Source organism: Chiloscyllium plagiosum, unplaced genomic scaffold, assembly GCF_037043375.1.
Source record: "Chiloscyllium plagiosum isolate Xiang-an unplaced genomic scaffold, Cpla_swu_hap1 HiC_scaffold_1, whole genome shotgun sequence".
Taxonomy (NCBI): Eukaryota; Metazoa; Chordata; class Chondrichthyes; order Orectolobiformes; family Hemiscylliidae; genus Chiloscyllium; species Chiloscyllium plagiosum.
In genome coordinates this window covers 51,228,637-51,256,628 of record NW_028270139.1, presented here as the reverse complement: position 1 = coordinate 51,256,628, position 27,992 = coordinate 51,228,637, and the positions used below count along the sequence as shown (strand labels likewise).

At 39.3% G+C, this 27,992-nt stretch overlaps 1 protein-coding gene across 3 annotated transcripts in view; it reads right to left on the bottom strand.

The window, feature by feature from the left end:
- slit2 (slit homolog 2 (Drosophila)) overlaps positions 1-27,992 on the bottom strand; it is a 464,730-nt gene that overhangs the window by 168,132 nt on the left and 268,606 nt on the right. For all 3 annotated transcript variants that reach the window (XM_087986800.1, XM_087986798.1, XM_087986799.1), the window contains exons 6-10: positions 21,653-21,724; positions 19,307-19,378; positions 17,702-17,865; positions 15,163-15,307; positions 1,913-1,984 (exon numbers count right to left, since the gene is read on the bottom strand). In XM_087986800.1, the coding sequence (XP_087842926.1) occupies positions 1,913-1,984; positions 15,163-15,307; positions 17,702-17,865; positions 19,307-19,378; positions 21,653-21,724 (525 nt within the window). The remainder of the gene's footprint in view (positions 1-1,912; positions 1,985-15,162; positions 15,308-17,701; positions 17,866-19,306; positions 19,379-21,652; positions 21,725-27,992) is intronic.

Sequence of the window (27,992 nt, the reverse complement as noted above, 5' to 3'; positions counted from 1 at the left end):
ATTCCACAAACTATACTTTCTAATGCCAGTTTTTCTATTCCACTTGCTTCTCCGCACATGTTTCTTTCATTCACATGGCTCGACTTCAGATATCTGCTCTTCCGTTTACTTAATTCTGTCAGCATTGTACTATATATACCCAGTGAGAAGCACCTCTATGACACCATCACAAGATTGCTCTACAGTCCAAAGGTCCTTACACAACAGGCACTACCAACGCCTTAAATCTGTTTTGCATTAACTTTTTTCAGTTTTTCAGCAAGGTACTTATTGGACTGGCACCAAACATTTGGAGAATGTCCCAATCTCCAAAGCAGCTGACTATCTGCTTGGCTGGCATCTCCAAGAGTCCCAGCAGCAACAGAACCTTAATGATGGGCACTACTGGGAAAAAGAAAACATGGATTCCAGAGAGGGGTAAGTCAGAGATATTAGGTGGGGAGAGAGATCAGGGAGCCTAGGGAGGAAGACAGAATTTAGAAACCTTCAGAAAGGAACAAAGTGGGTAACATTTCAGAGAGATTTGCCCCCCCAATGTGCATGAGCCAGGGCACCCCCTGAATGATGTTCCCCTCCCCTATCCTTCTTGCCTTTGTCACAGTCGTTTAAAAGAAACAGCTTTTATTCTCTCACCTACCTACGACTGCTTGGTGTTTTACAACAATGGAAGGAGATTCAAGCTTTAAGCGTGTAATAAATGGCTTTGCAAGATTCTCTAGAGGTTTAAGGCTGAGTGAGATTAGTGGGTGCATTACCGATCCTGTGTATCATGGGGAATGGGTTAGGCATGAACAAGAAAGCAGTGAGATAGCCTCCTGAGCGATTTACTCAATAAACACACCTGGTAGGGATGGAGGTCACAAACTCCACTCCCAGGAATTCTTAGATACTATCTTCTGGGGTCTTGGATATCCACTCTCACCATGTTAAGCATAAATTACTCAAAACTTCTGAGCAACAAGATGGTTGTCTCAGTGTGTGAGGCTTTTGTTTCTAGGGAGACCAGTACCTCAGGGTGTTATTATGCAATGACTGGAATAGAAGGATGGAGGAAATTTCGGATGAAGAACCTGCATCAGCAAGTTGAGGAATCCGGGTTGAGGAATGGATTCTGGTCCCAGTGAAGGTTTTGCAAATGGTGGGAAGCAGATTTACTTGAATGACCAGAGCACAGGATGCCTTGTCCTGCTGGTCTACAAATAGTTTTAAAAAGGCACTTGACCACAGGATTCAACCAGTTTCATCATACATCTATGTATTGTATTCCAATCTCTCGAAACAGAGGGTGCAGCCATTAAATGTAAAAGGTAAAATTTGAGGCATGAGCTTAATTATCATATTTAAATTACCTTGAGATGAAGTTCATTGTCTATTCCCTAAAGCCTATCTCCATAAAAAACAGAAAACAGGAACATGTTAAAGCTAAGTTCATAGTTTTTAAAATATTAAACTAAACCTATCCTGAGTAGGCTCATGTGAAGAAACCCTCTTGAGCAAATGATCAAGGGCCTTTTGGCATCTTTAAGTGCATGAGGTGGGAGAGAAGAGATATAAAATGGGAAGGTCTTTAGGAAAGCAATGAAGGTGTTCAATCCCATAAATGTTCATCATTAAAAATCACACAACACCAGGTTATAGTCTAACAGGTTTCTTTGGACTATGACCTGGTGTTGGGTGATTTTTAACTTTGTCTGACCCAGTCCAACACCGGTATTTCCACATCATTAATTTTCATGAACGATACGCATAAGAAGCTTTCCAAATTGAACAACACATTGACAGATTTGAGCTATAAATCAGATAGCTCAAATCAGCCATTACTATTTATAACATGCCAAACACTCAACATTACTAATAGAATTAATGCTGAATAATATTCTTAAGGTTTGTAATAGTTTTTTCTTCTACTCACATTCTTCGCAGCCTCTTGTAGGGTGAGAAGGCTCCAGGGGGGATGGTTTTGATTGAGTTTTGCTCCAGTCGTCTGGGGAGAAAACATAATTTGCTGTTAAGAGTACATTCCTATAGTAAAGTATGCAGCAGTGGTGGTCCACACTCAGCCTCTTGTCAACATAAATGTTTACTCAGACCACATCACCTGGACTCTTGTTAATGTTACCATGAATGACCAATTCCCAATGAGCTCCCTGCTTGGTCCAGAAGAAATCCATCTATTAGAGCTGCACATACAAATGCCATGTTGTATGGGAAATATAATTCCCTTTCATGTAAAATAAAACTTGACTGAAGTTTGACTAATTGCTTCCAGAAAGATCAGAGAGAAAGATCATTTTCTCGTCACACTGGCATAAATTAGTGATTTATGTTGATGGCATGAAAGCAAACAACATACCAAAATTTATGTTATGATAGTCTTACTACTGTGGGAGCCAGCTAGTTCAGCAATGTCAAGTTGGCAGTGGTAATATTATACCCAAGGTGATTTTTACATTAAACATTCTCCTGCACAGTCTCAGGAGGAGAATAACACAGAAATACAGACTTATAAGGATTCCATTTGAGACAGGCGTAAGCAGTATAATGATTCCCTATATTAAATGTGTTCTGGCATGTTCTGTTGAGTTTTGATTTGCTAGACTGGCTTCACTGTGCTGTCTGCACCAGTGCACTATTACAGCAAATAGCTTGTGTATGTGCTGGATTGCCTGCTGAAAAAGAGCTCTCTGCTCCCTGCAATGCAGCATCAGTGTTAGGGCTGAGCACATTTCCAGGAGGCTGGCTCACCGGGCTTCAATCTTTTGGATTCTTGATTAGAGTGGTGCTGGAAAAGTACAGCAGTTCAGGCAGCATCCGAGGAGCAGGATTTTAATCTTTTAGATGCAGGGCATTTAACTTATTTGAGGTGAGAATTCCATCCCTCTCCAGGAGGAAGTGCCATCTCATTCAGCTGCCAGGCAGCCAGAGGGGGTGCAGATCTGCAGTACCAACAGGGCCATTAGAAATGACGGCCACTGTTAGTACTTTGGTTAGATCAAGGAGGAGGCATGCACCTAGATGTCCAGCTGTGACTGGAATCTCAGACTGGCAGGCCCCGGTGAGCGGTACGAGGGGTAAGGGTTACATTTGTCAATCCTTTGGGATTGTTGTGGAATCTCCAGGAATTCAAGGTTAATCTTCTGGAGACTACTTTGAGCAAACTCAAAACAAAACTCAAAAAATATAATTGCCTGTTTCCATTGCACAATTTGATTTATTAACTTAAAGATACTGCCAATGGACTTGAATGGTGGAATGAGTCCTCCAGGAATATGTCCAACCAGAGCTGGTGATCTTGATGGGGCGGACAGGGGTATATTGAACAGGGAGGTGGAGGGTGGCGGATAAGAGGTAAAACAATGAAAGGGGCACTCTAATTGGCACCAAGAATCTCGAAAGAAGGCTAAGCCCTTTCACTGACCAGCAGCCTCGATGGACAAATCTGCTGGCTGCACATTAAGGGCAAGGCCCTCATATAACCTATTAAATCTGATTATTCCCTGCCCACTGAAGGGCATAAATTAGGCAACAGGCAGGTGGATCACCTACTGTCTCTGCCATCACTCGTAAAAGTGCAGATCTCTCCCTCTATCTGAATAAAGATTTTGCTTCCCGACTCTCCAGCTGCCTACAATCATGGCTGTCTGCTCCAAGCAGGCAGCAGCAGTGTCCAGTGACAGAAACTTTAAATCGCTGTAGGCCGAGCTGGAGGCCGAGCTTGGGGAGGAACGTCTGGTTCAAGGAAACATCCAGATTCCCTCCAGCAGGAATGGGAATCCGACCTTGTCAGATTAAGACATTAGATAGCACAATGAATACCTGTAAATTGAGAAGCACAGCCTTCATGGGAACAAGTGCATACTCAGGACCTGTTTTTTCACCACTGACTGAGAGATACACAGGGTCAACAAATCAAAATCCCTGAAAGAGTTAACAACTCAGACTCCAAGTGCATAACAATATAAATTATAATTGGTGTCTGACTTTCCAGAAGTCTACGGACAGTTAAATCTTTTTCATTCCCTTACTTACATCAGGGAGGTTTAGGATTCAGCTGTGCTGGTAACTTTGTGACTCTTGGTGCCATACAGATCTAGTCTGGATCATTTTCGAAGGAAGGCCACAACAACCCCAATTAGCCCTCAAGACATACAAAACACAAATGCTTTTGACAATATTATCCGCTTCTTACCCCAATTCCTGACTTAATACAGTGGGGTGTGATTGTGTTGGGTTTGACTGGAGGTAATGGTGCTTTACATCACCAGTTACAATGAAATAGCTAAGGAACTGAATGTACTGGACCCTAGCTCCAATTCCAACACTGGTAAAGGTATTCCAACAATTCAGGAACTATGTCTTTCTGACTGCAGAAAGCAGACCAGATTAAATTCACACATTTCCCCTTTTCCGAAAATCTTCCCATTATCTGTGTGAAACCTGTTTCAGGGCTTGATTTTACCGGGTCAAACTCTCAAGGGAAAAGTAGGACCCTCCCCCCCCCCCCCCCTACACACACTAACAATGGTTCAATGGGGGAGACAAGATGCGATGATATTAACATTAGAAATCATTAACGTTAAAATTCAGGACCTTGATAGAAGAAAGCTCACCTGCTGAGAGCTGCCAGGCACACAGAGGCCAGCACTTCCTCATTGCCACAAGAGCCATGGTGGGAGCAGTGGCTACTCAAGGCACTGCACTCGCCAGAGGCCCAGGGTCAGAAAGAGATCCACACCACCAGTGGGAGTGTGGGAGGGAGTGAAGGCAGAAGTGAATGTGTGTGTATGTGTGTATGAGTGAGCGAGTGAGTGAGTGAATGCGTGAGTGATTGAGTGAGTGAGGGAATGAGTGAGTGACTGATTGAGACAGTGAGGGATTGAGTTAGTAAGTGAGTAAGCAAACAGAGGCAAGGTCAGTGGTTTGGAATCAAACTATTATATTATGCTTCACAATTAATATTGAAGAAGCATGCTTATGCTATCATCACTATATCACTGCATGTGTTTACAGGACATAAGGGGTTCAGTCTTCATTTTAATTGGGGCCGCATTAATCATTTTACACTGGCAAAAGCACTTCACTGTTGTAACTGAATAGCTTAATATTATCCCAGGCGCTGAAGTGCCTGTAGCATAGTATACATTAGAAGCTAAATGAACATCTTTCATTATAATATTAGTGATGTTTACTGATGTTTCTTATATACACAAACATTGTCACATCAGGTCCAAATAACCCTACTGGAAGCACAGCCCAGAAAGTAGCAAATTCACCAACAGGGTTTCCTGGCTGGTCTTCGGGTGATGTGGGAGAGCCCATAGGGTGCTATGTGCATTCCCAGAACTCTGACAATATGCTGAGGGAGGATCTCCACTACACCTGCTCCACACACTGTTTATTTCAGGCTCGAAATGGGCCAGAACCAGTTTCCACCCATACAGAATTCTTTGCACACAAATAGAACTGAAAATCTGTTCATGGCATTTGGATGTGTTTATTTGGATACGCCTTGACTGGATTATTTAATGTGTGAACCATACGCACACTAGCAAAGTTTCACAATGAGAGGAAACCTCTGACAGCACTGCCAGGTTCCCATTTGCAGCTGGATTCACTTAAAGCTGCATTAACTGGTACCAGGATGTGATGGAAATTTACATGAGATTTTAACAACCTGAAGACAGCTTCAGATGTAAACATTGTTCGATCCAATTTCAGATCTTGCAAACTGAATGAGGGCTAAGGAACGTGTCTGATTTCCACTGACAAATGCACATTTAAGGATCATTCTCCACCAAAGACTTTTATATTCCTGCACTTTTATACTTACTTTTGTGAAAAAGTTTTTGATTTAATTTCAATGCCTGCATGTAAAGCATCTGGAAAACATCAATCCTAAATGATATTAGTCAGTTTCCTGAAATCCACTGAATAGCTGCAAACAGGTTTATTAATTTGCCACAGAATTAAATTAGCTGCCAGACCAATCTGGGAAGAAGTATTTACGATAAAAATGTACAGATTGCGTTCTGCTGGCAAAACACATTTCCAGGTCTGCCTTGCATGTACTCTACTTTATTGGACATTATTTCAACAATCGATCATTTCAGCTTAAGCTTTGAGTCTGTTCCAAGCACATCTTATTGTACAGAGAATGGATGACAGTTTGAGATGGTTTATGAAACAGAAACCATTAGCTGGCATGGACAAGATAACTCATTAGGCTGCCTCTTTATTAGGTCATGAGGTGTGTAGATAATCCTTCTGCTCATCCGCAGGCTTTCCACTTTGAGTGCCCTACTTCAGTTCTGAGTGCTTTTGGCCAAGAGCAGGAACTAATCACGTAGTAAATCAAAAGCTTAAAACTCTACTGACAACAGTGGCTCAGACGGTAGTAATATTTCCTCTGATTCCATTGAGTATAGGTTCAAGACCAGGACCTCCAGACAAAAAAAAGGTTTGACATTTCAGGAGTTGTGCACTTCTTTTGGATGAGAGTTTAAATTGAGCATGTTGGTATTCTCAGTGGGTAGATGGTTATCCCATGTCTCCTGGTCAATATTCATCTCTCAAGTAACAGATTACATGATCATTTTTCTTTGATGTTTGTGGAAGCTTGCAGTATTTCCTATGTTACAACAATGACTATACTTCAAAACTACTGTATAAGAGTCATACTTGAGTCAAACCCTTAAGTCTGTTTCTCTCTCAACAGATGCTGTCAGATCTGATGAGTATTTTCAACATTTCCTGTTTTTATTTCAATAGGATTTCACTCTCCGTAGAGTGCTTTGTGATGTCCAGTGGTCATAAAATCACTATGGAAATGTAAGTTTGTCTTTTCTTTTATTCTGATTTCATAGAGTCATAGAGATGTACAGCACGGAAACAGACCCTTTGGTCCAACTCGTCCATGCCGATCCGATATCCTATCCTAATCTAGTCCCATTTGCCAGCACTTGGCCCATATCCCTTGAAACTCTTCCTATTCATACACCCATACAGATGCCTTTTAAATGTTGTAATTGTACCAGCTTCAGCCATTTTCTCTAGCAGCTCATTTCACCGTGCAACACCTTTTGCGTGAAATATTTTCCCCTTAGGTCCCTTTTAAATCTTTTCTGTCTCACCCTAAACCTATCCCCTCTAGTTCTGGACTCCCTATCCTGGGGAAAAGACCTTGTCTATTTACTTTATCCATGCCCTTCATGATATTATGAACCACTATAAGGTCACCCCTCAGCCTTCAACGCTCCAGGGAAAAGAGCCTCAGCCTATTCAACCTCTCCCTATAGCTCAAACCCTCCATTCCTGACAATATTCTTGTAAATCTTTTCTCAACCCTTTCAAATTTCACAACATCCTTCCTATAGCCAGGAGACCAGATTTGCACACAGTATTCCAAAGCTTGTCTAACCAATGGACTGTACAGCCACAACATGACCTCCTAAATCCTGTACTCAGTGCTCTGTTCAGTAAAAGAAACCATACCAAACGCCTTCTTTACTATCCTATCTAACTGCGACTCCACTTTCAAGGAGCTATGAACCTGCACTCCAAGTCTCTTTGTTCAGCAACACTATTAAGCGGATAAGTTCTCCTCTGATTTGCCTTTCCAAAATGCAACATCTCACATTTATCTGAATTAAACGCCATTTGCCACTCCTCAACCCAGTGACCCATCTAATCAAGATCTCATTGTATTCTGAGGTAACCTTCTTTACTCTCCACTACACCTCCAATTTGGTGTCATCTGAAAACTTACTAACTATACCTCTTATGCTCACATCCAAATCATTTATATAAATGATGGAAAATAGTGTACCCAGCACCGATCCTTGTGGCACACCACTGGTCACAGGCCTGCAGTCTGAAAAGCAACCCTTCATCACCACCTTCTGTCTTCTATCTTCAAGTCCAAATGGTTAGCTCTGCCTTTATTCCATGAGATATAACCTTGCTAACCAGTCTATCATGTGCAACTTTGTTGAACACCTTACTGAAGTCCATATAGATGATTTCTACTTGCTATTGTGCTCAGTTCTTCAGGTATTTTATATTTTATAAAATATTACTAACCCATATCAGGTAAGAAGCATAATTGCATGACGTTAAAATGTTGCTTTCAATATTGATTTTCTTGAAGTATATTGATACCAATATCTTGAATATGCCTGAAGAAGCTGGCATTTGTAATATATTTTAGCAGTGTGAGCACAATTTCCATAAATTGCTAAGATGAAAGCAGTAACACTGACAGAGATAGGAAACAGGAAAGAAGAGGATTAAGGCAAATTTATTTTGTTACATTTCTATCTATCGTCTTCTGTTATATTTATGTCAGCCATTCAATCAGCTCCTGTTCTTCTTTTAAGTTATTCTATTTCTTGGTGTATGTGTGCAAATGTAGATGTAGGTACATAAGACCATAAGACCATAAGACATAGGAGTGGAAGTAAGGCCATTCGGCCCATCAAGTCCACTCCGCCATTCAATCATGGCTGATGCGCATTTCAGCTCCACTTACCAGCGTTCTCCCCGTAGCCCTTAATTCCTCGAGACAACAAGAATCTATCAATCTCGGCCTTGAAGACATTTAGCATCCCGGCTTCCACTGGACTCCGTGGCAATGAATTCCATAGGCCCACCACTCTCTGGCTGAAGAAATGCCTCCGCATTTCTGTTCTGAAATGACCCCTCTAATTCTAAGGCTGTGTCCACGGGTTCTAGTCTCCTCGTTTAACTGAAACAATTTCCTAGCATCCACCTTTTCCAAGCCATGTATTATTTTGTACGTCTCTATTAAGTCTCCCCTTAATCTTCTAAACTCCAACGAATACAATCCCAGTATCCTCAGCCGTTCCTCATATGTTAGACCTGTCATTCCAGGGATCATCCGTGTGAATCTCCGCTGGACACGTTCCAGTGCCAGTATGTCCTTCCTGAGGTGTGGGGACCAAAACTGGACACAGTACTCCAAATGGGTACATGCTTGAGAGTAGGCATTCATCTGTGTAGTTGAGTAAGGGTGATTATGTGTTAACTATGTGTGTTTGTACGGATGAGCTTGTTTACATGTGTGTGTTTCATTCCTGGTTTTTTATTCCATTTTCATGAAGGATTTTATCTGTGATTTCAACTTGTTAGTTCTCCACATAGATGATTACTGACATGACTGTTTCCAGCATTTCCTATTTTCATTTTACAGTAAAGGCTCCATGTGTGAGTTTCAGTCCAGAATCCCATAACATGTTCATTTCACAATAATAGACCAATACAAGTAACTAAGAGTGGAAGATATTGAAAAAAACATCACAATTAGTAAATTTGATAATAGTCGATTCACAAGCAGGAAGAAAGACACGACCAGCGGGCACAGATTTAAGGTAATTAGAAACAGCAGTTGTGGGAAACTGAAGATAATCTGCAGCAAATTGTTAAGATCCAGAAGAGACTGGATGAAAGGGTGGTTGAAGTGGTTTCAATAATATTTTTCAAAAGGAACCTGGATACACATGTAAAATGAAAATATTTTTGGACTGTGTGGTAAGACCAAGTGTGTAGGACTAATTGAAAACTCTTTCAAAGTACTGATGCAGGTACAATGGGCCAAATATCCCCTTCCATTCCAAGATTCTATGAAGAAGAGGATGACAGTAGAGGACAAATTGGGTAGCTTGGGCGAATAGTGCAAGAGGATGCAAGGTAGAGTCACAAAAAGGGAGGCAAAGGCCTAGTGGTATTATTGCTGGACTGATAATCCAGAGGCCCAGATAATGATCTGGGGACCTGGGCTGAGATCCTGCCACAGCAGACTGTGGGATTTGTATTCAATTACAAAAAAAGTGTCTAATGATGAACTTGAATCTTTTGTTGGAAAAACCCATTTGATTCAGCAATGTTCTTTAGGGAAGGAAACTGCCATCCTTAGCTGGTCTGGACGATATGTAACTCCAGACCCATAGTAATGTGGTTGATTCTTAATTAAGTAACTAAACTCAATTAAGAATGGACAATAAATGCTGACCTAGTCAGTGACACTCTCAATCCTGTGAATTAATTTAAAAAAAAGTTGAGGTGGGAATGTTGGCCAAGTATAGGAATGCTTCAATACCAGAGACTAACAAGATGGCTGGTGCTAAACTCACGACTATTTATTTTCGGAAGAACAAAAGTAAATCTTGGGATGTCAGTTTGGTAGAATTTCTGGTGTTGGAATAAAAGATTCTTTGTGGTCAGGAAGAAGTTTGATGTCCTATATAAATTTCAAGTTTTAATGATCATGAACATTTCATTGTAATGGAGATAAGTTACTCTGAAGGAATGAAGTAGGATGCTGTGATGTTGACAAATCAGCTAGGTCATTATATTTCTTGAACAAAAAGATTCAGTCAATTGGAATGAAGTGAACTCAGATCAACATCGGGTTTGACGTTATAAGTCAAGTTCACAGTGGATTTTCAGACAGCATCAGACTCCACTAAAAGTAAGCCTTCTTCACCATGTCAACATTGGAATCACATCAGAAAGGACAGAAGTGTTTGTATTTGATAGCTCATTGCAGTAAAACACTCATAATACGATTACGCACTGTTCACTGCAAATGCAGAAAAATGCAGGAAATTTATTTTCTGTAAATTCTTACCACACAGACTTGTTTTTATCATTTTGGTAAATCTTATAAATCATATCATGTCTAAGCTTGAACATTTCCATGTTTTGGATCTCAGAGTTCCATATAATAGATTAAGTACAGTGTCAGTTTTAGACCTGTGTATGACCAACATCTGTACATGTCATACCGCAAACTAACAACTTGTTCACGTTCTGCCAGCCATTCTGCACAGTAAATTGCAAAAACATGTGTGAGCAAAGTGAAGGCAGATTGTTAAATGGCAGTGGGAATTTATTATAACCTCCGAGCTGAAAGTACAGCTTCCTGACATAGAGGTGCAATCTCCTACTGTAGAAATGCCATGCAGTGATTTTCTTAGGACAGAGGAATATACAAGCAAACCACTGTATGATACGGGAAACTTCTGAATCTAGAGCTGCAAGAGTATCAGACAGGACTTGAGGATGAGAGATATTACAACAAATTTGGACATAACATTTTACCCTCAAACTGCTGGTCATAGTCCGAAATCGCTTCACAACTTCTGCACCACTGTGTTCATTACCAAAATCAAGCTATTAGTTTGGTTTGACACAGGTATTTAATAATGTCAGGAAAATAGTTTTATCTTTCTAACATTAGCAGGGACAGCATAACATCATCAGCGCTATTCCCTTTTTGGTCTTCCACAGGATCAATTAACCCATATGGGAAGATGCCGAAAGAAATCTGAAATGTGGTCATGATAAAGCAGAAATCAGAATAAAGAGGTATTGTGCCAGATTTTACACGTATATATTTCTATTACTTTCCATTAAGAATTCAGATGCAAGGGTTTGACTGGATAGAAAATTACTTGATCTGGTTGACCTCCATACTCAAATTTCTGTTAAATATTCTGTTCCCAGAGTAGGAATGGTATACAGTATATGCAGAGGAAACTGAGGACATGATGCTGAAGCTGTATAGTGCCCAGGCCAACATGCCCCCTGAATACTGCATTCAATTCTGTCACCAGGACTCAGGAAAACATCCGGGCCCTGGAAGAACTGCAGAAAACAATAAAGCCAGTTCCTGAGACTTAAATTCTGGGGAAAGATTAAAAAAAATGCAGTCTGTTCATCCTTCAAATAAAGCAAATGACAGAAGATGCCTTATGGAAGCATCAGATACAAAGTGGAATAGAAAAGTTAACCCTGTGCATTATTTCAAGTGAGACAAATTCAGCCCTTAAAGCCAAATAAGGAGCAAAAGATAGAACTGGTAAAACAGAGGTTCAAAACTGACATTCTTCACAAACACTAATCAAATTCTGGAATCATTTTCCAAGCTGGTCAGCTGAAACAAAAGCACTAGAGTAATTCAAGATGCTATGAGGGGTGGGGTCGGGATATAGTGGATGGATACATTGGGTTGGCAGAATGGCCTCCCTCTATAATACTCATCATTGTGAACCACTCAGACATTGTGAGTGCAGGTTCCAAACCCTGTAACAAGAAGCTATTTGAAACCTGTATATTAGGGATGTGTGAGTGGAGGTGTGGGGTTTATTACATCCTATTTATTACAGCCATGCTATGAAAGCCTCTGTACTCTGAAATAAATAATTTCAATATTTAAGTCAATTTTCTGAACAGCCTATTTAATAATAGAATCACTTTCATGAACCAATGAATGACAGCTATCCATATATGTCATTGTATTTGACTGAGGTTTACAACGGGGTTATACAAGGTCAAACAGGCACCAAAACAGGAAATGCTAGGAGACAAGGAGGATTCAGGGACCTTCATTATTTTTCAAAGTGATTTAGATGGATTTACAGACTCTATTCAACCAACTTCTTTATTAGTCATAACCTTAGAGAGAACATCTGAGAAGAATTTTAACCAGGTATCCTTTATGCACTATTTAAAACTAAAAGAGGAGGGAATTCTCTGAGCCTCGGTGAAAGAAAATCTAATTATGCCTTTCATTTTTCTGTCAAGCTGTTTGCGCTTGGCTCTGCTCTTTCAAAGGAGGCCATCAGTAACAAATGCATGTATCACATTTTCCTAATCATCTTATTTTCTGTTTGGATCCCTCAGGTAAAATTCTGAGATGTGACTAGGTTTGGTGAAGAGAGGCATTGTAAACATTTATTTTAGTTCTGTCTGCATATTTATTGAAGCTAAATTACTTGACCTCTTCAAACAGCTCATCTTCATTTCCTTCTCAACTCACAGACATAAATTACAAGGGGTTTTGTAATTTGGTTGTGATTGTTAAAAACTGGATTAGTGTATGCTGTAAATCAAGTAACATAAGGTCATACTGGAAGATTCCATTATTGCAGCATGAACAAAACAACAATCACTATGCACATGAAGTAAGAGAAATGACATTATTTCATATCACAAAATCTGCAGCTTCCAACAAAACCTCTCTCCGTACTTGCGCTAACATTATTCATGGCACCATCAAGGCATTCACTTAACAACTCCAAGTATCAAACAGATCATTTTTGGAAATACCAGTCACTAAGAAAGATTTTCTTCACCTGAACCCACAGAATCTGTTGAAGCTGGAGCGATACCACTATGGGTAGAACTTTGTTACCTCTAGGGAGGGGGGAAGAGTGTGAGGTGGTACAAAATTGAGCATGCGAACCTTGGTATTTTTACCGGTGATGAAGGTGCATGAAGCAGCCCACTTGCCCATCAACCAATCCTCCTGCTACCACTGTCGTAATAGCTGCTGCCAAGTGTCCATGTTGCTTTGTGAAACCTTGCAATCTGGTGTCCCTCATTTTTTAGGCTCTTGGTGCCCATTGAAATACCATAACACTCTTTTCATACTCACCCCTTTCACCTCCACCCACGCCTTGCCCATCTCAGGATTCCATCTCCCTTCCTGGGACTCTGCAGGCTGGCTGATGGAACCCCACACTTACTTTCATCTGGGTTTCACTGACATCACAGCCCTTTTTTCAATCCCAGCAATGACCACTGCACCTGACTGGGACAAGAGAGCTGCCTCAGGCAAGAGATTGACAGCAGCTCATAGAGATGAGACCTTCCCTCACTTGGGGATGGATGGCCAGTCTCAAAATAATTAAGAACCCAACAGTCACAGGGTGAGCCAGTTAAGCAGAATCAGGGCTTCTACATGGTGCATGGTAATCCTTCTATTCAACCCTAAGTGGGGGCAGAGGAGGGAAGGTCAATGGTGGCAATCAGTGTGAAGGTAATTCTCGTCGTCTCATTAAAACAGATGATTTTCCCAAAGCATGTGTTTAGTTGAATGTTGGAGAAAGGTAATAAAAAATTGCACTTGCAGAGTGCCTTTAACATAGTGAGACCTGCCATGAAGCTTCACATTCTCAGTAATAAGCAAAAATTGACAGCAAGCTGCATTACTGGATACATGGGCAGATGTTTCATTACAGAACTAAGTTTTAAGGATCACCTGAATGAAACAGAGGTTGAAGCGCAAAGGGCTTGATGTTTGGAAGGTGGGACAGTTCTAGACTTAGGTCAGCACCAACTAAAAACACAGCCACCGATCGTGAAGCAATCCACAGTAAGGCAGCACTGGAACGGAGGTGCTCAGGGAATGTTTGTAGGATGACTGTCCAGTTTCCAACCAGTGGACTGAGGCTCACCCACCTGAGGCCAGCAGAGTTCTAACTCTTGATCTGACACCAACAGGAGCTGCTGGTTTCTTGCTGGGGTATTAGGAATTCAAACATCTAGCACTCTATGCTGCAAGTTTTGTCAGCAGGAATGCATTGAATCTGTTTTCATCTCAGATCTTCAACGTTTGCAGTACTTTGCTTTTGTCTTAGTGTTACCAGGATATGTGGATTACTTTTACTCTGAGGAGCAAGCAGGAAGCATATCTGTGAAATAACGTCAATACTTCACACACAATGTTTTGATAGTGAAAGCTATTGAATGATAAAAAAAGCTGAAAAATATGTCAGAATGGAGTATGAATGATTACAGTCAGATGCTGCAGTATCAGGCTGATACAAAATACCAGTTATTGTGTAGTTCACTGTGTGACACCTTTAACTTTGAAAATTTCAATCATTACGTAACCTTAAGAAGATACAGGTATTAGAAAAGGAAGGCTTCTATCTTCAATGCCTGAGCGGTAACCTAGTGGAATGCATTCACCTGCTGCCAACTAAATAATCTATCTAATTTTTATTGTGTTGATTTCAATTCACTTTACCAGATTTATCGCCCAGGATGTAAAGATCGAAAGTTGTCATCAAAACCACTTTCCCCAACCCACATTTTATATAATAGATATCTCTTTAACGATTAGTTTACAAGTTCAAGTTATTTTTATGTCTATGAACAATTCAGTTTTGGGATAAGCCCAGACCTCTCTGATAAAACTGAGCAAATCTTCTACCAAAGTGGGCCTTTTTACTTCATTGTGCAATAGAATATATCTGAATTTCACAGATAATCAAACAGCATCTACTGCTCTAACTGAGCATCTGATTATTGTGAGGCAATTACAATGCAAAGGATATAAAGAAAGTAAGAGCTTACATTTCCGTGATGCTCTCTGGAAGCTTGCTCGATATCTCAGTCAGACCCTTGCCACGACAATCCACAATACTGTTGCTACATGTGCAGACCGATGGACAAGACTTTGAATGGACACTGCAGGACTGCGTTGTTAAACTCTGGTGACCTACAGGAGCAAGGAGGAGAGCAATTACATCATCAGAAACTGGAGTTTTTATGAATTTCTCCATCCTAAAAAGTGAGCTATATCACATTAAATAATTCACATGCCAAATTTGAAATGAATTACATCATTTCACAATGCCTCAAGAAGTGAAACTGGCTGAATCAGACATGAAAGGTCAACTGCAATAACATTCAAATAAAACTTAAATGACTGATTACTCTTTAAAATCAAGTAAGTCTGATGAGGCATGTATACGTTATCCCTATTATTCAGGCAGAACTTATATAAAAACAGCATATGAAAGCTTTAACCATGACTTAGACAAACATATGAATCCGTAACCATGGCCACATTTCTAACATGTAGCTTGTGCTTTATATTATTAATGGGCTGGTGAGTGAAACATTCTAATCAGAACTCCAGAGTATCCAGCTAAACAGATGATACTAAAGTAAATGCAACAACTCCAGTGAGACACATTTACTTTTTCCAGTACATTACTTCATATTGATTAAACAACACACTCAGGTTAAATGGATGCAACAATTACTTAGCAAATAATGTTTCAACATGAATACTATCTCGAACAGAAATTGTTACTTAAAACTTACAAGTCAATTGAGCATAAAACCCAATGTCAAGTCCTGAAAATTTAATTCCATCTCTAACAGCCAGAGAATGCAACAAGAACTATGCATGAAAATGATGAGTCAATGAATATATGTGCTAGAACCTAAAAAAAACATGTAACCCTGAGGTAGAAACGTTCCAAGAATCCCATTTACATTATTTTACATCTGGTCCTACCTGGTGTTTGTCTACTTCAGACAAGCTTGTGGGTTGGTGTGAAATATTTGGGGCTACACCTGGGAAACTGATACCAAGTGGAAGATAATGAAAATAGCTGATATAACTGTCAGCGGCTAAACATTTTATTCAATTTATCTCAGCACTGATTCAGGAACATCTTCTGATACAATGAAATGCAATATTTTTAAATGCAACAAAAATGCATCCTCTTACATAATGATAGTTCTCAATGAAGCAGAATGGAATTAATAACTCTCAGGTTCAGATGCTGAAAAGAACACTTTATGCTCATGGATTAGAACATCGACCCAGTCACCTCCATTGGATTGTCTCCATTCAATTTACCAAATGCATCCTCCATTATTTACATTTTTCAGTTTTATGAAAGAACAAAAATTGTGTGATAGTGCCGACAATGAAGAAAACAAACCCAATTATTTGACACATGCAAGACTTAAAAATTGACCCAAGGGGATTGTTACAAAATGCTCTACAACTAGATAGAATTCTAGATATCAGATGGCAATTCTTAACCATCTCACAATGCTACCAATATCTAACAATTAGTAAAATACAAACAAAAGTAAACTTGCCTTTATTCTCATCTGGTAAGCATGGAAAAAAATGATAAAACGCATTGAGATTAATATAATGCACTCAGTTCTTTCAAAATTGCTGAAGAATGACAAATGTTTCTTGGAGGCTTCAAGTTCAATACCTGACCTTAAAAGCGCTTTAACATAGTATCTTTAGGCTTGATAAAAAATAAGAGGAAAATAATCTGGTACTCGAGATGATTGTTCAAAGAATATCATACAAGTGGACTGTGATTCTGTGCAAGGAAACAAAAAGATTTCACATCTAGTTTCCTGAATGAAGACAACGTCTAATTAAGCTGCTGAAGGATCATTTGTAACATCACCAGGAATGTTACCTGCTAATCTTTCCTGATCTATTAGTGAACTGAAAGGATTGCAACTATAATTCAGACCCCCTTTCTCTTACATCCCCATCAGGTAAAGACTCAAAGATCTTAGAAGTGAAAAGCAACATGATTTTGCCAACAGGCTTCACACCGAGAGACATCGCTGCAATTGTCTGCCCAATATCTTTCGTATTTCTTTTCAAGAAAACATTATGAATAAAAACAATCATAAACAGTTCGCAATGACAGTTGTTGAAATATTCTGCAAGATCTCAGCTCCTCGGTCATTAGTTTGGAAACATTGATTCATTAGTGAACAGGTCAGAACTAAATATCTTATTATTTATTACATTCATTTAACTTACTATCAGGAATGAGAAAAAGCATGCATATGTTACAAACTCATTTGAAATGAATAGTTTGATGATTTCAAATTCAAGACAGTATAGTAAAAACTCAAATGATTTTGCACATTACAGAGCACTTAAGTAATTCAAGCCCTTAATACTTTTACTATTTCTGAAGATGGCATGCACCTAAGCTTTCCACAGAGGCAACTTTACCTTAAAAATGAAGTCTGCTTTTTTAAAAACAATTTAGTGCAATACATGCATGTGCTTTTATCAATTTTAAAATATATTTCCTCTTTAGCCACTTACCAGAGCAAATAAACTCCTTCTTTTGCACTTCTGCAACATTATGGCCCCTCAGGTGCCCAGGCCCTGTGCACTGAGTGTACAGCCCAACCCGAGGGCGCTGCCGCAGCCAATCAGCAAGCCATGCTAAATGGCAGTCGCAGTACAGGTTGTTTGAATGGAGTCGGCTGGAATATAAAAGCAAGGAACAAAGTTAACACATTGAAATGAATGAAGAAGGGTGTGCAGCACAATTTCATAGATCCATGGTTTGCGTAATAACGACAGCAAATGAGGAATCAATCCTTTAAATCTCATCTGTAAATTTAAGGATCCCTGACAGAACCACTTTCAATACTTCCAAATTTTTTTTAAGCAACATTTGTATTACAGCAGCCTTTTAACTACAGATTAATGAATTAATATAAGTTGGCTCAGTTGTCACAAAATCAATTCGAAGTATCCCCCCTTGACTGGATTACGAGCTCAGCAAACACCTAAAAGCCAGAAACCTAATTATGGAATTCAGAAGACTAAATCCAACCAAAAGACAAAAAAAGCAAATTGCACGACAGTGGTAGCGTACTGTCAGCAAGAAAATTAATGCTAATAGAAGCTTTGGCTCCCAATTAAAAATATCAATAAGTCTTGCCATTATTAGTCTCTATAAAAACTGCCTTCAAAATCCTTTTAGCGGATGACATTCATTTTCTGCTGAACAAGACAGAAAGTAACTCAATATAAAACACTCCTTTCATATCATTTTTTTTTCTGATTTACTCCTTTCTTGTTTAATCACAGAAAAAGGATTATCAGATTTTGGCCCTTTGGGACCTGCGCTCAAAGCAATCTCTAAAATTAAAAGACGCAAATGGCAGTGTGCAGAAGAATTAAATGAGCTACTTTTCCTGACAGGACCTTCACAAGAACATGGCTCCCATCCAACAAGCAAAAAGCACCTTGCCATTAATAAAATATCAGACAAATGTATCCTCTAAATTAGGCAAATTACTTCAGACTGGCTTTCATGTTCCTCAAAGTAAAATAAAGGATGACAAAAGCTATAAATCAAGATGCTGTCTCGAATGCTGCATCGACTGTGTAATGTCATTTCATCAGAACCTTTTAGTCAAAGTATTCAATCCTAACAAAATATGCTCTAATGGATATTGAAACTCAGAATGTCATCCAGCATTCTAATTTTCCATTCAGGAGATTACTGGTTAGGCAGACACTTTTAATTAGATACTGTACTTTGGAATATGACAATTCCAGTACATGGGCTTGCTGCAACATGGTTTGCTTTTGTCAAAGTAAAAATGAGAAACAAAAGAGGAAAGCAAATCTCTCTGGTATGGCATGTAATCTGCTACAATTCTAATTTGCCTCTAACAAATGTCCTAACATTTGTTATGCTAAATATTCTTTGAGAAGCAATCATCAAGAATATGAAACATAACAAAAGAGTTCCAAATTGTGCACTTTAATATAGGTTTTGGAATCTTGTCATTATTTCACCATATTGCTTCACTGAAATTGCACCAGTTCAGATAGTATTGCTGCAATTGTGGCTCAACAATATAACACAACTTAGGTTGCTTAGCAGTCGCTCTTTTCAGTTTTACTTACAAGGTTCTAAGTCTGGGCATGTGGTTGAAGCTTGCCACTGAGAGTCGGGAAATGTTGTTATTGTTAAGGGTACTGCAAAACAAAAATAAATAAAATACAAGATTTTTCCAAGGTTATCAATCTCGTCGTTTTTAATTTTAATTGCTTTTTGCTGTCGATGTAGCTGTGAGTCTCTGACTAATGATGTGAAGGAATAAATGTATTCTCTTTCTGTGGGAAGTTCAAAGAGCTATAAACAGACCACTTCTTCTGTGGAGAAGTCCGAGTTTTTGATGTAAGATCATTATTCACGACTGCATGCTTCATAACAGAATGGAAATGTGAGCTTTGAAAAGGAGGAAGAGGGGAGCAACCAACACTGACAACCCTTGTGTATTCCACTGTATATCACTTTGAAATGCTGATAGCAGCTCTTTCCTTTCAATCAATGCTTGCTTCCCTTGACTGAACTATGAACCAGCTGGATTGAAATGTTACTTTCTGAGGACGTATATTGTTATCCATTTCTTTTCCATAGTTTATAGTCATGTTAAGGAAACACACACAATTTACTTTATAATCGGTGGAAATCATTGCTATTTTCACTAAATATTATTTTTTGATTATGACTACCATGTGTCTCTTTGTCAGAAACACAGTTACTTGTAAACTTCGCAAAGAGACGTTTGGATGGTGGTTTATTCATTGTTGCACTCACAATAAACAGCCCTGGTATTTTTACTTCAATAAGATAAATCAGGGATCTGCTCAATGCATGGACAGTATCTGCTCAACAGAACTTCAAGCACAGCTCAGTAAACAACCATTTAGTTGAAGCAGCTTTATTTCTAGTTCCTTTAGGAAAATGTACCTACAGATGGAAATAGTCCTGGAAGGCCAGAAATAATCCAACCTCCTTCTCTTTGCATTTTCTCTCCATTTAAGCTTTGTTAACTGTTGACCTCATCCATTAACAATCAATTACAAAAAGTACTTTTGCACAATGCTTACAATCATAAGATCAAGGTAGAATGTGAATGACAAAAGCATACCTGTACAAAGTGAAGAGCTTTTTTAAGCAATGCAGTTTACAGTTTATGTCACTAAAGTAATTAGAGTTACTGTTTTCTGCAAGGATAATACAGAGTTGTCATTTTATAGTTGATTTGCTGACATAAGAGATTGAAAACCGGTGTCAGTTCCTTTGACTGGTTATCATGGAAACCAATAGTTTCCCAGAGAGAAAGCTTAGCTGCAGTTTAAAAAGACAATAAGTCAATTGCGATAAAGACAGTGTTTTTGAATGTTGCTTCTATAGCAGTAACATTGTGACAACTACATTAGGATCAGCCTGTTGAAAATAAATCCTAGTCTTTTAACAACCACAGCGAATGCAAACCACCCCTTCCCCCCAGCAGAAGCAGCAGACATTTTAACTGCATGCTGTAAATCAGCTGCTTGAAAGCCAAGTAGGTTGGGGTTAGTTGATACGTGTAATTTCCTGACAAGAGCTTCCCTGCAGTAAGAGCTCTAACATTAATTGGCTTGATCTCTAACAGCTACTGAAACTAAGTACTGGTCTCAATCTTTCCAAACAGAGCTAAGAATCAAGTTGATCCAAAAATCCAAGCAGTTACTCAGTGTGCAACTCCCTCCCTTTCTATCATAGTGGAGCCAGCCTTTGATTAGAACATCTGGTGATCACCATGTTTGTTAAAAGTGGAACCCATTCCTTGCTGCCTGACATATCTAGAAATGTCTGAAGAATGTAAAGAATAGAGTCCCAAGGCCAAAAATGTCAAGAATGTGCTAAGTGCTCCAAATTCTCCAAGGCTTTGCTTTTCTCTTGACCAGACTCAACTACTACATTAAGGGGGGAAAGCTTTTCCACTACATACCTTCTTAGCAGTTAGCTGTAAATTATTCCTGATGTTAGGCACTGCAGCTGAGACTTTATTTAATACTTATTTTAGAACGAGCATCAGACTGTTGTGAAGATTTCTGGGGCACCTCGAAGAGGTGATTGAAGTCTCAATGAGTGATCCAGCTTGTCCCATGGTCGCACACACAAGTAAAAACAAGCTTTCTTGAAAAGCTGTAGCTGTCAGGTTTAATCTTTGATGGTGTCATCTTGTACACATGTATACTCACAGGTACGTGTTCCAATAATGATGAAAATGTCTTTGCAGATTCCAACGCATAGAACAAAACCTGATCTAACATCCACTGCAACTGTTCACTAGCTCACAGACTAACACAGAGGGCTTTTTTTTTCCCTGCAAGGTGTGCAACTTTGAGAGGAACTAATGCACGGATAATCCCTAAGCAAAGGACTGCCCTTTAGGGACAAATTGAAGCAGTACTCACAGCACTTCCAGGTCACGCAGAGCCCTGAACGCTCCATCCTCAATGCAGCTGATCTGGTTGTAATCCAGTTGCCTGTTAAATAGATTAGGAGGATAAACTTAGAGAAGCAGAATATTAGCAGTGTTATGTACTACAAAGCCTCCCTTAAGGCTTTTCTGCAACCAGGCCTGTTGTATGAATACTCTTACAGGTGCTCCATCTTTATCTCTATTAATCTTTTCCTCTCGCTCCCTCTGTTGCTCAAATACATACACCATCATACACACTCATACCCATCCTTTCTTAAATACTTTGCTGTTTGATATTTATTTATCTCCCTGTATTATCCACTTGAAAATGTTTGTCTTTCCTCAGACTAGGTGCAAGCAACTGAGGCTCTGGAAAGCTCCAATAAATAATAACTGCACCTTATATTAAATGCCGACGGAATACAATTTCATTACATCAAGGAAAGCTATCCATTAAAAGCTTTCAGCATCATCTCACTGAAACAATTTCATTAAAGAGAAAGGACTGTAAATCACTTAATGTCACACTGTTCTCCTCGGTGACCTAAGTGAATCCATTTATCAGAGGAACCCAGCTGCATGCTAATTCCACCAACCTCCTCAAAGACCAGCACTTTCTTCCATTCAAACTGCAGTTTTCTTAACAATCTTCTAAGACTGGACAGCATCAAATGTCAACAAAGAAACAAAACAGGTAAAATCGAATTTTCTCTGTAGTTAAATTCATGATCAAACACAGAATGGAAAGGGGAAAAAAGACAATCTTTTTGAGATCTTTTAATAAACTAATCTTCTTGGGCAAAGAAAATCAACATAATTTTCTTCACTTAAATGAAGGTGGTGATGGATATTGACCTTTGATGCTCCTTATGGCTTAGGCAACATGTGTCACTTCTGGTGGACTCTTGCTTCCTGCTTTTTTGAAGCTACTAAATGGCAAGCTCCCATGAGCTTCAAGTGTTTTGGAAGATACCTTTCCTTTTCTGAATATGTAAGTGCACACAGATAAATATGTTGAAGGAAGAAGGATTACTCTCCAATTAAACTGCCCTTTGGTCTTTAAAGGGCATAACATTGAGTGGTTTAAATCCAAAATAATAGATTTAATTTTTGAATCCAAGGGCGCTTGATAGATGAAAGTTTGAAATAGGGAATGAAAGCCAACAGTGAAGACCTGAGAAAAAGATCCGCATGGTTCAATAATCTGGCTAGGCTCAAAAATGCTATGCTTCTCGTCACATTCTGCCTTTTCGATTAGGAATTCGTGAACCAAGTTACAGAATTACGTTCAGTTTTCACAAAAAAATGACCTTCCTGTGCTTTTCTTTTTGCAATTATTTCTTTTCTCAAGGATGCTGTGGAATCACAGAATCGTAGTTTTACACGAAGTACCTCATACCTGTGCTGGTTCACTGAAGGAACAATTCACCTTGCGCCACTCCCCTTGCTTTTCCCCAGTCGTCTGCACAATCATCCTTTTCAGATATTAATCCAATTCCCTCAATTGACCGTGTCTCCACCAAATTTGCAGACAGCAATGCCAGATCCTAACCACTCACTGTGTGATAATAGTTTTCCTCATATTGCAACTTCCTTGTGTCCTAATCATAAATGTATGCTCTGTGGTTCTCAAGCCTTCCACCAATGGGAACAGTTTCTCCCTCTTACTCTCTCTACTCTATCCAGGTGTCTTTTGATTTTGAATACTTTTATCAAGTCTTCTCTTGTCCAAGGAAAACAGTTTCGATTAATGCAAACTAGCTATTTAACTAAAATTTCTCCACCCTGAAACCATTTTTGTGAATATTGTCTGTGCTCTCTCTTAGCCCTTAACATCTTCCCTGCAGTGAAGTGCCCTCAGAACTAGATGCAGTACTCCAGTTGAGACCAACCAATGTTTCAAACAAGTTTTGTCCCAAGTTCCTTGTGATTTGTGATAGATGCCTTTGGTTACATCCATGAACAACATAATAAGCATTACCATGCTAAATATAGGAGACCATCAGAGCTAGTTCTGTGAATCATTGGCCTCATTCAATACCCACAGCTTTACACATTTACACAGTGGTTGCTGAAGAGCTATCAGGTTCGGGAATGATAGCTGATTTCACCCAACCTAACCCAGGGCTCCGATCATTTATACCTGCGCCACTTCGATCTCAACTAATCAGATGGGCTGAGGAATGACAGATGGACTTTAATTTAGTTAAGTGCGACGTGCTGCATTTTGGAAAGGCAAATCAGAGCAGGACTTCACACTTAATGGTAAGGTCCTGGGGAGTGTTACTGAACAAAGAGATCTTGGAGTGCAAGTTCATAGACCCTTGAAAGTGAGGCTGCAGGTACATAAGATAGTGAAGAAGGTATTTGGTATGCTTTCCTTTATTGGTCAGAGCATTGAGTATAGGAGTTGGGAGGTCATGTTGCAGCTTTACAGTACATTAGTTAGGACATTCTTGGAATATTGCGTGCAATTCTGGTCTCCCTCCTACAGGGAGCATGTTGTGAAACTTGAAAGGGTTCAGAAAAGATTTACAAGGATGTTGCCAGGGTTGGAGGGTTTGAGCTATAGGGAGAGGCTGAATAGGCTGGGGCTGTTTTCCCTGGAGCATCAGAGGCTGAGGGGTGACCTTCTAGAGGTTTATAAGATCACGAGGAACTGGATAAGGTAAAAAGACAAGGTCTTTTCCCTGGGGTGGGGGACTCCAGAACTAGAGGGCATAGGTTTAGGGTGAAAGGGAAAGATTTAAAAGGGACCTATGGAATGAGTTGCCAGAGGAAGTGGTGGAGGCTGGTATAATTACAGCATTTAAAAGGCACATGGATGGGTATATGAATAGGAAGGGTGTAGAGGGATATAGGCCAAGTGCTGGCAAATGGGATTAGATTAGGTGAGGATATCTGGTCAGCATGGATGAGTTGGACCGAAAGGTCTGGTTCAGTGCTGCATATCTCCATGAAGCTGAATCTTTCTCATCAGTCAGGCTTAGTTCTGCATCAACCCCATACATTCACCTGCTAAGGCATTGGAATTATATCTTTCTGAGTTTATAATGGCATCATTCATAGGGAAACTTTTTTTTATGAAGGTCATGACTTTGACACACTTTGGAAAAAAGTGCTACTTTGGAAAAAAATGTCATGAAGGTACTTCAATCAGCTTTTGATATTTTAAATTGATTTCATTTCATTTACTGGAACTTCTAACTTGGTCACTTGGAATCACTAAGTTACTTTGTCAAGAGCAGTTCAACAGAACTACTGACGTCTTGAATTGAGCCCTGCCAACTTCTGTTACCAATTTCAGAAGCTGACATCACAGGGTTCAGCAAGAGTCAAATATTGTCATTTGCAATAAATCCAATTTAGCAAAACTGCAGGAATTGCTCATGCAATACAAATGAAGAAAGCATTTTTTATTTGTGAGCTTAGGGGTGAACTATAACTTCCATGATAGTGCTAACTGGGTGATAGTGACATGGTAGCTATAAGAATATAAGAATAATATATAAGAATATCATATCACTGAATTTTAAAGGCTGATGCATATTGGTGCAATTGGTAACAAATTTTGGTATCATCCACAGAATTCTTCATTGCCAGGATTGGAATTATATGTATGGTTTCCTTCTTAAAGTTATTTTCTTTTCTGTTTCTCACATATAGATCACTCTGCAGTTAACTGATACAGTAACCGTATGATTTTAAATGATCAGCTCTCAACATTCACTGCACTTGATGTGGAAATGCTTCCTGATTTTACTCTTAAATAGTCTCTTTCTAATCCTTGCCCTCTTTTTTTCACTTCTCATGTTAAATACTTTCAGTAGACCACAGCATAACATGATTCAAAGGATGCATGCCAGTATCATGAAACTCGTTCACATAATTAATCCATTAAACCTTGACATTTTCCCTGTGCAACTGCACAGTACCCACTCCATGATTGGTCCAGCTTCTCATGTTATATCAGACAATCTGTTTTTTCCTGAATTTTGTTTTCAAGTCATTTTAATGCAGGCACTTTAAATGAACATTCTGAGGTACTAAGTAAGATTTATTGAAGAGTAAATTGCAGCTTCGGGTAAATTAAATGAACAGAGCTTTGTGGTGCTGCAATCCATCCACATCCAGGGTACCCAAACACTGCTTCACAAATGGATCTCTTTAGTCAATCATGCTTCGTCATTCCTTATGCCAACAGAGAGAAATGACAAAACAGGGCAATCTAGGTCAGACTGGAATGGATTTTCAACTTTACCCTCTTAGAATCCCTAGAGTATGGAAACAGGCCCTTCAGCCCAACAAGTCTAAACTGACCCTCTGAAGACTATCCCACCCAAAACCATTCCCCTACCCTATTATTCTACATTTACCCCTGACTAATGCACCTAACCTATACATCCCTGAACGCTATGGGTAATTTAGCATGGCCAATTCACCTCACCTGCACATCTTTGGACTGTGGGGGGAAACCAGAGCACCCGGAGGAAACCCACGCACACATTGGGAGAATGTGCAAACTCCACATGGACAGTTGCCCGAGGCTGGAATCAAACCCAGGTCCCTGGCGCTATGAGGCAGCAGAGCTAACCACTGAGCCACTGTGCCGCTCTTGGAAAGGATAATTTGCTTGGAAAACTTACATTCCTCTGACAGATCTTGGAAGAGTTTCATTCTATTAAATTAAATGAAAGGAAGAAAGAGAGCAAGCAGAGGATGAGAGAGAGATATGTGTGTGTATAAGAAAGAAGGTGAAAGGAAGAATGAGGATGAAACAGCCAAAGAGAAAGTTGCCAATAGTTTTTCTGATGGATTCCAACCTTCTGCCTGAGAGGCAGGTTCTGAACTGCCTGGTAGCATATTCCCAATAACCTTCAAACACATTCGAATCAATATTAGAAAATAACCAGAATTAAGACTGTCCCATCATTTTCTGAAGCATCCTTTAATTTCTTGTCTCTTTCTCAAGGTGAGAGATTGGTATCTAATTTTAAAGAGCTTGATTCTTTTAAAACGCATCTTTATTAATCATTTGGCTAATAGCTTTTTTATATTTTATGTTATAAGAGCTATCTATAACATTATTCTTTAACCTCAAGCTTAATTTATCAAGGCAATTGAAATTACTATGATGGCGCAAACTGGACTCCTGACAAAACACAAAAGAGAAATTGTTACTTGACAAATTGGAAAATCTCATAATACCATCAAATTTGCCTAATGCAGTCTGTGGGTTAATTTCAAGAAGGCTGAATTGCATCTTGGTATTTATCTCATTTTCCTGAGCGGGCACTGTATGAATCAGTGCTGATACAGCTCCCGCCCCACTCTTAAATCATCTCTCCTACCTCAGTACTTAAGCAGGCTGCTCGAAGGAAAATAATTACTGCTGCATTTCTAAAATTAGTTCATCAGAAATGATCTCCGCCTTTTCAGATTTTCCTTATCTTTATTTCTTAACATTTAATTATACTTTTCTTCACAGGTCTTATTCTGGTATCTCTCATCAAGGTAATGATGAAGCATGCAGAATGTCTATCCTTGAGCAAGAATGATTTATGGCAAATGGTGGAAGAGTGAAGACTGAAATGTTAGCATTGTGATCCTAAAGGTAAGAGTGAGGAAGTTTTCTGACATTGATGTGACTATGCAGTTTAAAATAAATGGGGCTTAAGTATCATGTTCAAACCTGGGTCCTGCTTTGGTTTAATACTGAACTGCTTCATTTCTAACTGTGAACAGAAGCCCTCATTTCCTCTATTGAGTTTCAATAACAAGTGAGACAATGAAAGGCAGTGAAAACACAAATGATATGATCAAATTGCCAAAAGTGAAAATAAATGATGCCTAGATTATAAGATAAGTAAACTGTGAGTTTAACAATTGGTCTGTCAATTAAAAGAATGTGCTCTTGTAGAATTGTACAAACCAGATGGGAGGTGACATGAGGGAAGCAAAGACCAGGTGCTGACAAGGAAGTAGGCTTCATGAGCTCGAGAAACATTAAATATGAACTTGCCAGTGTGGTGGTGCTGAAAGAGGCACATTTGTTTAGTCGAAAGGGAAAAGGTATCTGTGACAAAAAATGTCATACACTTCATTCATGTTCATTCATGTAAGACTCTTACAGAATGTTATCAGAAAATCTCTAGGGCAAACGTGGAAGTAAGTTATTGGCAACAAGGAGATTTTTCATCCTCTTTCAGTGATCCTCAAAAAGGGGATGAGCTGGGAACCTGAATGCTTTAGGCCACATACATCTTTAACAAGGAAGAACCGTTGCACTTCACTAGAGCAAAGACAATGCGCTAAGGAAATACAAAAAGCCA